Consider the following 12,458-nt stretch of genomic DNA (forward strand, 5'->3'; position numbering starts at 1 on the left):
ATTGCGTAATGAGCAGCTAAACTAATTTAATTGTTACTGTTAATTAAACAAGGTATGCCAGGGCCTGTGTAATTAGGGAGTTGAGCAGCACACGTACATGATCGGGATGCTGACAAACTGTAGGAGGAGGAGGAAGGAGGAGGAGATGAAGATGCAGATCCACGTCTTTCTCTCCAGTTCTCAGAGTCGCTTCCGGTCCAGCCGTGTTCCTTCCCACTCCACGACTACAAGACAAATGTTAAAGTTAAAGTTCTCATATTCATGACGCACACTGAATTGAAAGAGTACTGAAATGTGATTAAAATGTAGGGTGGTGCATGATTTTATTCTCATCTTGTTTAAAAATATAATGATTATTTGCAATATTACTGTCTAACTTTGCAATATTATTACACTAACCGGCCTCTATATTAGGTACACCTGTCCAACTGCTCGCAAATTCAAATCACATGGCAGCATCTTCATGCATTTAGGCATGTAGACATGATCAAGACGAGCTGCTGCAGTTCAAACTGAGCATCAGAATGGGAAAGAAAGGGGATTTAAGTGGCTGTGAACGTGGCATGGTTGTTGGTGCCAGACGGGCTGAGTATTTCAGAAACTGCTGATCTACTGGGATTTTCATGCACAACCATCTCTAGGGTTTACAGAGAATGGCCCGAAAAAAAAAGAAATATACAGTTCTATGGGAGCAAATGCTTTGTTGATGCCAGAGGTCAGAGGAGAATGGCCAGACTGGTTCCACCTGATAGAAAGGTAACAGTAACTCAAATAAGCGCTTGTTACAACTGAAGTCTGCAGAAGAGCATCTCTGAACACACAGCACGTCCAGCCTTGAAGCAGATGGGCTACAGCAGCAGAAGACTACACCGGGTGCCCCTCCTGTCAGCTAAAAACAGGAAACTGAGGCTACAATTCACACAGGCTCAGCAAAACTGGACAATAGAAGATTGGGGAAACGTTGCCTGGTCTGATGAGTCTCCATTTCTGCTGCAACATTCGGATGGTCGGGTCAGAATTTGGCGTTAACAAAATATAAGCATGGATCCATCCTGCCTAGTATCAACAGTTTAGGCTGCTGGTGGTGGTGTAATGGTGTGGGGGAGATTTTCTTGGCACACTTTGGGCCCATTAGTACCAATTGATCATCATGTCAACGCCACAGCCTACCTGAGTATTGTTGCTAACCATGTTCATCCCTTTATGAGCACAGTGTCTCCATCTTCTGATGGCTACTTCCAGCAGGATAACGCGCCATGTCAAAAAGCGCCAATCATCTCAGACTGGTTTCCTGAACATATCAATGAGTTCACTGTACTCAAATGGCCTCCACAGTCACCAGATCGCAATCCAATAGAGCACCTTTGGGATGTGGTGGAACGGGAGATTCGCATAGTGGATGCGCAGCCGACAAATCTGGAGCAACTGCGTGATGCTATCAAGTCAACATGGAGCAAAATCTCTGAGGATTATGTCCAGTATCTTGTTGAATCTATGCCACAAAGGATTAAGGCAAAAGGGGGTACTAGTAAGGTGTACCTAATAAAGTGGCCATTGAGTGTATAATACATTTACTTGAATTAAAAAGTAGCATTTTTATCAAATAAATGCATTCTTGGTAAACATAAGAGACTTATTTTTTTCTATAATACAGAAAGCAGCAGCATGAACATTCAGCAAAACGTCTGCTTTTGTGCTCTACAGAAAAAAAAAGAGAAATCCTGGAGGTTTGAATGATGACAAAAGTTTCATTTTAGACTGAACCACCGCTGAAGAAGCGAAGTGGGAGAAACACAAACAGATTTCAATAACTTTTCAATTTGAATCCTTCACGGGGGTTTCACTTATTCTCAGAAATAATGCGATTCGAACAGCAGTAACAATCAAAAACAGATTCAATCAGTGCTGCAGAGCGGCGCTAAACTGCTTCCATTGAGCTCTTTAATTGAGAGAGTCTCATTATCCCAGCGGAGAGGAAATGAGGGAGGAAGTGAAGGAAACGGTGATGTGCGGCTCACCGTGTGCTCAAACACTTCTCTGATTGGAGCTCCGAGTCTTTTCTCTATGATTACACCGCTTTGAATGAAAGGCCCACTGTATTCAACACATCACAAATCAATCCCTTTAGAAAGCCTCGCACTCTAGTTTCCAAACACAGGTGGGGGATTGTGTGGTCTGTCAGTCAGAAAACACACATCTGGGTTTAATATGTTTACAATCAGCACATTAGCATACGCTCAGGTGAATGCAACCTGATGAATTTATTTCAATGCTGCATTGACAACATTAAAATGACTGTTTAATAGTTTGGGGTTGCTGAGAAGAAGACATATATTCTGTTTACTAAAGCTGCATTTATTTTATTAAGAATACAGCGTAAATATGTAAATTGCAATGTGTAAAATATGTACAAATGTATTTTAATATAGATGCAAAGCTGAATATTCAGCATCAATACTCCAGTCTAAAGTGACTTCATATTGCGATTTGATGCGCAAGAAGCATTAGACATTAGAACTACCAGAATTCTATACTAATTACCATACACTCTCAGAAAAAATTTTACATGATGGTACAAATAATGTTGCTTAAGTAACAGTTTTGTACTTCTGTAAAAGTTGTACCTTATATGTTGCAGAAAGACCTCTTATGATACTGTTCTGTACCTTTTATGGTACAATTGAAATGAAGGTGCACAATTGCTCTAAAAAAAAAGTGACTACGTGTTAGACAGCTCCTTGTTTGGGAACAGAGATGAGGTTCTCAAGGTGAATGCGTACCTTGGCTCTAAAGGTCAAACGACAAAAAATAAGGTCAAGAATCTTGGTGTGACTCTGGAGTCAGATCTGAGTTTCAACAGTCATGTCAAAGCAGTCAGTAAATCAGCACACTATCATCTCAAAAATATTGCAAGAATCAGATGCTTTGTTTCCAGTGAAGACTTAGAGAAACTTGTTCATGCTTTTATCAGCAGCAGGGTGGATTACTGTAATGGACTCCTCACTGGCCTTCCCAAAAAGACAGTCAGACACTTGCAGCTCATCCAGAATGCTGCAGCCAGAATTCTGACCAGAAGCAGGAAATCAGAGCACATCACACCTGTCCTCAGGTCTCTACACTGGCTGCCAGTTACATTCAGAATAGATTTTAAAGTATTATTACTGGTCTATAAATCACTAAATGGCCAAGGACCTCAATACATTACAGATATGCTGACTGAATACAAACCTAACAGATCACTCAGATCTTTAGGATCATATAAACTAGAAGTTCCAAGAGCTCAATCAAAGCAGGGTAAATCTGCCTTCAGCCACTATGCCCCTCGCTGCTGGAATCAGCTTCCAGAAATGATCAGATGTGCTCCAACATTAGGCACATTCAAATCAAGACTGAAAACACATCTGTTTAGCTGTGCCTTTACTGAATGAGCACTGCTACTGTACGTCCAACAGATCGCACTATTATGTTTTTCGTTTTCTTTTTCATTCTTTTATAACCTATTTTAACTCATTTTAATTTGTTTTTATCTGTTTTTATTAATTTTTATTGCCTGCATTTTATTTTCCTAAACTTGTCTTTTTTATTCCTGTTTATGTAAAGCACTTTGAATTGCCACTGTGTATGAAATGTGCTATATAAATAAACTTGCCTTGCCTTGCCTTGCCTTGCCTTCTTTATTACAATATCTATGAAATTAAATATTACTGGAAAGGCAAAGTGATTTGTGAATAATATCCATGCTAAAACAGATCATTTAAAAGCATGTTTAAAGAAACTCATAAACATTAATTATTAGGTTTATAATACAAAACAACTGGTAATACAAAGCTATAGGTTTAAACTTCACATTTAAGGCATTTTTGGTAAGCTTGGTAAGCATCTTTTGATAAATACAGCTTCATTATTGATATCTGCACCTTTTGGCATTTGCTTTCCACTTCGCACATGAGTAGGGTTGTAACAATATACCGGTATGACGGTTTACCACGATTTGAACGTGCACGATTATCATACCATGAACAATTGCATATCAACGGTTTTAACCCTTAAAGACAGAGACAGCCGCCTGCGGCTAAAAATAAGTATTGCTCTTAAATGTTTAATAACTTTTGATCCGCTGATCCGATTCATACAATTCAAAGATTGGCATAAAGAAGAGAATCTCAGCTTTCCAGTGCTGTATCACATAACATTCGCGGACTTTCAGAGGCTCTGGAATCAGTGCGGTTACATCATCAAAATTTGACCACGCTGATTTGACAAAGAAACGCTCGTCACTGTGTCTCCGGACAAATCAGACATGATACATTGATGCATTGTCCCTACTCCATGCCCAGATTGGTTCAAACTCGCTATATCACAACCAATAAGCATAGGTTTCGCTTTTGTTTGTGGACCAAGCTTTTTGAACAACACGGAATGAGAGATAGGCATACATTTATGCGCGGCTAAATAAAACGCAAAAAAAAAGTTTTGCATGAAATTATTCTCATACTAAGTACTTTTGCATGCACAGCAGCACAGAAACATGACAAAACAGTGACACAGCAAAGACGAACTGCTGCTCTTGCTGTTTTCAAAAGACGCAAATGAAGATGCAGCTGTTTGTCTGCATTGCAGACAACCATATCCTTGCTGGCACATAAAATCTAGGGATGTTCCATATTGAATCTAGTTTCGTTATGTAACTATTTATAGTATAGTAAATATTTATATCTATTTTTTACTGAGGATTTGCACCATGTTTATTTGGACTTTATTTGGACTTTGACACATTATTTATTATTTTTCTTTTTTTTATTTGTTCATTGTAAGTGGTGTTGTTTATAGTAACTAAAAATATATTATTTGGAAAAAGTCAAATTTGCTTCACTGTTCTATTATTTTGTAACATACCGTATACCGCGAAACCGTCAAACCGTGGTATTGTTTTAGACGATTATCATACCGTGAAAAATTCATACCGTTACAACCCTACACATGAGCTTGCAAAAGTCCTGCATGTGTGAACGGTTCATGAAGACATTTTAATATTGTAAAACTAATCAAACATTGTGCATATCTCATTACAATATTTATTTATTTATTTATTTATTTATTTATTTATTTATTTATTTATTTGACATGAACATCACAATTACACTGGACAACCACATGCATTTGTTTAAAAGTTATAGTAAACTTGCTAATTCTCAACACCAGTCCACAGGAGGCTTGAAAAAAAAGGACAAAATGGAAATATAATAAATACATATGCACAACATTATAATTCTTTATATAAAATTACTGAAGGCAAAAGCAAAGGCGGCATTTTCCATCAAAATAATAGTAGATTATTTGTGCAAACACTGTTGTTTTGTTTTCAACCACTTTTTAGGAACACTACTAAAAATATTTATATTGCTTTCTGATTTTAGGCTTCAGAAAGCCTAAATAATTCCTGCATAAAGCCTGCATAATTCTATTTCTATTTTAAAAATGAAGCAAATTAAATAAACATTTAAGTGATTACAAAAATATTGTGTGAAAACTAAAGAAAAAAAAATGTGTTAGATTTTAGATGGGAGAATGAAGTTCTGTAACATTTTTGTGAAAGTGTTGTGAAATGTGTAGCCAAAAAAATAGATCTTTTGATTTATGTTAAAGCATTTTTTTTATTCTTTATTGTAAATAAAGGTGCATTTACACAAAAATAAACTTTAAAAATGTCTTTGATGTTTTATATTTACTAAAAATAAATTGACCCATTTTGAATAAAGCAAAATGCCTTTAAATAGTTCTTGATGGAACACATTTGACACTGTTAAGGTACAAAGTGTCTTTTTTGATTTGCACCTTTGATGAAGGTATAATATTGTATCTGCAGGTTTTAAAAACCAAAGGTTTTTCATGTCCTTAAAGATTAAAACTGCAAAGTTTTAAGGTACAATTCTGTTCCATAAAAAGGTACTGCCCCAGTGACAATGGGTTGTACCTTCTTTCGTATAACATTGTATGATTTTTTTCTGAGAGTGTAGTGACCATTCTTATAAAAGATGCCATAATGTCACGTCATATTTACATTAAAAGTTTCTATTGAGATACAGCAGGACTTTCAGAGGCTCTGGAATCAGTGCGGTTACATCATCAAAATTTGACCACGCTGATTTGACAAAGAAACGCTCGTCACTGTGTCTCCGGACAAATCAGACATGATACATTGATGCATTGTCCCTACTCCATGCCCAGATTGGTTCAAACTCGCTATATCACAACCAATAAGCATAGGTTTCGCTTTTGTTTGTGGACCAAGCTTTTTGAATAACACGGATTGAGAGATAGGCATACATTTATGCGCGGCTAAATAAAACGCAAAAAAAAAGTTTTGCATGAAATTATTCTCATACTAAGTACTTTTGCATGCACAGCAGCACAGAAACATGACAAAACAGTGACACAGCAAAGACGAACTGCTGCTCTTGCTGTTTTCAAAAGACGCAAATGAAGATGCAGCTGTTTGTCTGCATTGCAGACAACCATATCCTTGCTGGCACATAAAATCTAGGGATGTTCCATATTGAATCTAGTTTCGTTATGTAACTATTTATAGTATAGTAAATATTTATATCTATTTTTTACTGAGGATTTGCACCATGTTTATTTGGACTTTATTTGGACTTTGACACATTATTTATTATTTTTCTTTTTTTTATTTGTTCATTGTAAGTGGTGTTGTTTATAGTAACTAAAAATATATTATTTGGAAAAAGTCAAATTTGCTTCACTGTTCTATTATTTTGTAACATACCGTATACCGCGAAACCGTCAAACCGTGGTATTGTTTTAGACGATTATCATACCGTGAAAAATTCATACCGTTACAACCCTACACATGAGCTTGCAAAAGTCCTGCATGTGTGAACGGTTCATAAAGACATTTTAATATTGTAAAACTAATCAAACATTGTGCATATCTCATTACAATATTTATTTATTTATTTATTTATTTATTTATTTATTTATTTATTTGACATGAACATCACAATTACACTGGACAACCACATGCATTTGTTTAAAAGTTATAGTAAACTTGCTAATTCTCAACACCAGTCCACAGGAGGCTTGAAAAAAAAGGACAAAATGGAAATATAATAAATACATATGCACAACATTATAATTCTTTATATAAAATTACTGAAGGCAAAAGCAAAGGCGGCATTTTCCATCAAAATAATAGTAGATTATTTGTGCAAACACTGTTGTTTTGTTTTCAACCACTTTTTAGGAACACTACTAAAAATATTTATATTGCTTTCTGATTTTAGGCTTCAGAAAGCCTAAATAATTCCTGCATACAGTCTGCATAATTCTATTTCTATTTTAAAAATGAAGCAAATAAAATGAACATTTAAGTGATTACAAAAATATTGTGTGAAAACTAAAGAAAAAAAAATGTGTTAGATTTTAGATGGGAGAATGAATTTCTGTAACATTTTTGTGAAAGTGTTGTGAAATGTGTAGCCAAAAAAATAGATCTTTTGATTTATGTTAAAGCATTTTTTTTATTCTTTATTGTAAATAAAGGTGCATTTACACAAAAATAAACTTTAAAAATGTCTTTGATGTTTTATATTTACTAAAAATAAATTGACCCATTTTGAATAAAGCAAAATGCCTTTAAATAGTTCTTGATGGAACACATTTGACACTGTTAAGGTACAAAGTGTCTTTTTTGATTTGCACCTTTGATGAAGGTATAATATTGTATCTGCAGGTTTTAAAAACCAAAGGTTTTTCATGTCCTTAAAGATTAAAACTGCAAAGTTTTAAGGTACAATTCTGTTCCATAAAAAGGTACTGCCCCAGTGACAATGGGTTGTACCTTCTTTCGTATAACATTGTATGATTTTTTTCTGAGAGTGTAGTGACCATTCTTATAAAAGATGCCATAATGTCACGTCATATTTACATTAAAAGTTTCTATTGAGATACAGCAGGGAAAATAAGTATCGAACACGTCAACATTTTTCTCAAAAAACATATTTTTAAAGGTGCTGTTGATATTTATTTATTTATTATAATTTTTAATTATTATTATTTATTTATTTATTTTATTTTATTATTATTGTATTTGTTTTATTATTTATTTTCTTTTTGAATTGTTTTTTTTTGTAATAATCTATTATCACTATACTTCTGTATGGATTGTTTGTATATTGCATGTTAAATTGTCAATTGTGGTGTGAATGTTTGTTAAACTAGATTTGTAAGTCGTTGTATTTAAATTTCTAAAAAAAAAAAAAATTGAGAAAGTTTAAAAAATAAATAAAGGAAGGTGCTGTGACTTAAAATTTTCCCTGGATGTTGGTAACAACCAAAGAAATCCATAAATGCAAAGAAAACAAAACTAATTAATTTACAAATCAAGTTATGAGTAATGAAATTAAAAATAATACAGGGAAAAATATCGAACACATAAAGAACTGAAGGTGTAGTTTGGCAGTGAAAGCCCAGACAGCAGCTGAAATCTCTCAGTAGTCCTCAGTGTATAATAATATAACTTAAATTAATATACATAATGTATTTCTTATCGAAATAGCTTTAATTTTCTCAGAGAAAAACATGTGTAGTGTTTGTTCCTGCAAAACTCATTTTCATGATGCTGCAGTGTCTGTCGCTGAACTTTGATTTGAGCTTTAGAAAGTCTCCAGATTAGCAGTGTTGGATGTGTGCGAGCACCTGCTGCTGCTGCTGGCTGTGGTGGTTGTTGTTGTTGTTATTGTTGCTGTTGTTGTAGGGTCTGTAACAGCGCCGGCTCACGGCTCGCAGCTCTTTCACAGCGTCAGTAGGCATCGATTTAGAGAAACCCAGACCACTCCAGGTGTCTGTAGGGGTTCGAACCTCCGTCACCACGGGCTTCTGCTGCATAGCTGAAACACACACATTTACACAGATTAAATCGCACACAGGCCCGTCTGCACGCCTGGAACATATACTCAGAACCAGCTCCAGATTTACACTGGCACACAACTGCCGCTCTAATTAAACTCTGTCTGTGTGTGCCTATGTGTGTGTGTATTTGAGTCCTCCTGCATTATTAAACACCTGCCACCTAATTAAACAACTTAATCAAGAGCAGTCATGCAGAAGAATATGCTGCTACTTTCACATCTCTTTCTCTCCGTGTGAAGGAAGTACATTAAATGGTTGTGTCTTTTAAAGTCTATTAAAGTCTATTGGATTTCCCCAATATACTTTATGGTGTCGATATAATTTTAATAGCATCATATTTAGGGGTGTGTGATATTTATAATCAACAATAATTTTGTAATTGTTGTGACTGAGCACACATTATACATTATACACCTTGCAATAAACAAACAGAAACCCAAGTCAGAGTCCAGAACTATTGACTGTTTGAGGCCTATTAGAATATTATTTGTTCATTCATTTATTTTTCTTAGGCTTATTCCCTTATTTATCAGGCAACCCAGGCTCATTGTGGATACGTAGCCCCGCGGACGTTTCTGGAAACCGCGAAATACGTCACGGGAGGTACATATTTGAGCAGTTTTTGTTTTTGCGCGAATCCGCGAGAGGCCGCTGTGCGTGCTTTTTCGCGTCTCGAACGCCTCTCGTTCGCGCGCTGTTCTCGCGTGAAAAGCCGCCGGAGGCCGCTGTGGAGCGACCGTCTGTCCGGCTGACTGGCTAAATGACTGAATGATCGACTGGGCGGCCGATTGGCCGACCCAGCAGCCGCCCTCCTCCTCCTTCCCTAAACCCAAGCGATTTGCAAAAGCCGTCCAGAAAAAAAAAAGGAAAAGCCCTCGTCCGATTTTGACCGCGTTTTCGGATCTTATCCCGTCGCAACTCGTTCGCTTTTATTTTTTGGATTCTGTTTTTCATCTTACAAGATTTCAGGAACCTCTCTTCCCCGGACTCGATCCCGGTCGTCGCTGTGGCCGGCTCCTCCTCCTCCGGGCCTCCGCTCCGCCGACTAAACACTGCGAGCTAAGCGGACAAACTGGTTACGGCGGGAAAGCCCTGGAGGTGAGCCGGCGAGCGCGAAGAGGAGGAGCGGCGTCACACCGCCCCGTAGCGTTCGCTCGATAAAAAACAAAATGCGGCCATACGTACCTCCGGCCACGTAAATTGTGGACTCCAGAAACATCCGCGAGGTTACGTTTCCAGAATGAGCTTGGGTTGTTATCAGGGGTCCCTACAGTGGAATGAACTCCCAACTATTATGGCATGTGTTTTACGCAGCGGATGCCCTTCCAGCCACAACCCAGTACTGGAAAACACCCATACACACTCATTCACACACACACTCATACACTATGGGCAGTTTAGCTTATCCAATTCACCTATAGCGCATGTGTTTGGACTGTGGGGGAAACTGGAGCACCCGGAGGAAACCCACACCAACACGTTGTGAAAATGGAAACTGGCAGAAATGCCAAATGTCCCAGCCGGGACTCGAACCAGTGACCTTCTTGCAGTGAGGCGACAGTGCTAACCACTAAGCCACCCCCATATTATCATTTATTTAAGCCAAAAAAGTCCCTGCATGGGTTTGTGCTTTTTATATTATAAGATAAGATGTATTTCAGCAATACCACATAAGAAAATTGCTGTCTTGCTGAATATCAGCATGAGAGTACGGTCAAGAATGAAATATCAATATTACACAAAAGTGCAACAAACAAGTTCATATTGAGTGAGCTCCATTTCAGACACAACACCGTCTGGGTTTTTTGGGGCCAACGAGAATTGTTTCAAACAAACTGAAGCAGAACATTAGAGCATAAACAATAAGTACTCCTGAATTAATCAGGGACCATTCAAATCAAATAATCAAATCAAATATAAAATATACATAAATAATGCAGTGATAATAAAAAAAAAAATAATGGCATATAATGAATTTTACAAGAAAGTTTATCTACTTCAAAGTTTTATGTTTCAACCTGTTGCTCTTTATTTTGTAATTATTAATGAAATTTACTTGTATTTTTATTGCATAATGTTTAAATGTTGCCTAATATTTGTAATTATTAGTAAATTTGTTAAACCATACATCTTTGAAAAGCCCCTATTATGCATTTAAAAAGGTCATATTTTGGTTTTAGGGGTCTCCAACAGGTCAAAAAACACTTTCATTGTCTTATAATATGCATTCATTTTTATCGAATTATTCCAACGATTCCCATATGATTCGTTAAGCGATTCATTTGTTTCCAAACCTCTCTTTAACTGTTCTTATCATTTTGGTACGGTCTGTAAAACTCTCAGGTCACCAACATTGGAGTAGGATCTGATCGCAGCGGCGGCCTGAAACACGCTTCATACTAGTTATAACACCACAGTACCTGGTTCTCAGCAGTGTTATTCAGACACCTCACCCCCGAACCTGTTATTCTAAACACCCCCCAGCATTTTCCCTGGTTTATCACAGCGGAATGAACCGAACTGCATGGTTGGTGGTTTGTGTAATGTGTTTTATGTTTGGTAAAACAATTTCTAATGGCATCTTCATTTTCAACTAATTACATTGTCTTGTTCCAATAGGTGGATTTAGAGGGTTTTGAATAAAAAGCAGATGTGGATTTAGTTGGTTTTGAAGCAAAACAAAATACATCTAAAAAACAAAGTATTGTCTAAAGTGACATGTAAAAAAAAAAAAAAAAAAAAAAGGTATTTTACTCGCTAGCTAATAACCTTATCATTACCTATAAAATAAAACTTCTGAACCTAATCAGAGGAGACGGACAGAAAAAGCTCATTTACAAGAAAAGGGGTTTGATGGATTAAGAGGGTTTTGCATCTGAACTCTTCATATACAGCTAACCAGACACACTACATGCGATTACAAGTAACAAAACACATTTAAATACATAATTTACAAGCTAGAGAAAACAAGGAGGCAGCCATTTTAATCGCACTTACTAACACTTGTGAAATGGAAGAAGAAACTGATCTATGACCTGCACTCTAAAAAATATTGTTTAGACAAAACAAAAAAAATTAACGCAACAGTTTGCATTAATATATTCAAGTTACGACAACATCTGATAAAATGAGGTTCAGACAACAAACTTTATTTTGTTAGCCAAATCTTTTCCTCTTCAATCAGAGGCATTTTTACTTAGCATAAACTCCATTTTTTTAAGTTGAGAACTCAAAAAAATAAGTTGTTTCAAATAGTTTTTTCAAATTAAAATTGAAAACAAATCCAGTGTTATGTGCGTAATTGCATTTTTTTAAGTTTAGAACCTTAAATAAATTAAGTAGCTGTAATTGTTTAATTTTATTTTATTTTTTTGGCAAATTTACTGTTCATGCTTGTATGAAATACATTTCACAACAGGATTTTTGTTTTTCAGTATTTTTTTTTTTTAAACAGGTTTTTATTGTTTTACAAAACAAAAACATGTAGTGTTCCATATTATCAGTATAAAAACAGCAAAAAACATCAG

General features: G+C 36.1%; 1 protein-coding gene across 12 annotated transcripts in view; it reads right to left on the reverse strand.

Annotated features, from left to right (window-relative positions):
- The window catches only part of bicc2 (bicaudal C homolog 2), a 52,013-nt gene that overhangs the window by 4,817 nt on the left and 34,738 nt on the right, over positions 1 to 12,458 (reverse strand). For all 12 annotated transcript variants that reach the window (NM_203420.1, XM_073921295.1, XM_073921291.1 and 9 more), the window contains 2 exon segments: positions 98 to 224; positions 8,719 to 8,909. In NM_203420.1, the coding sequence (NP_981965.1) occupies positions 98 to 224; positions 8,719 to 8,909 (318 nt within the window).

The sequence above is a fragment of the Danio rerio genome, chromosome 14, assembly GCF_049306965.1.
Source record: "Danio rerio strain Tuebingen ecotype United States chromosome 14, GRCz12tu, whole genome shotgun sequence".
NCBI classification, from domain to species: Eukaryota; Metazoa; Chordata; class Actinopteri; order Cypriniformes; family Danionidae; genus Danio; species Danio rerio.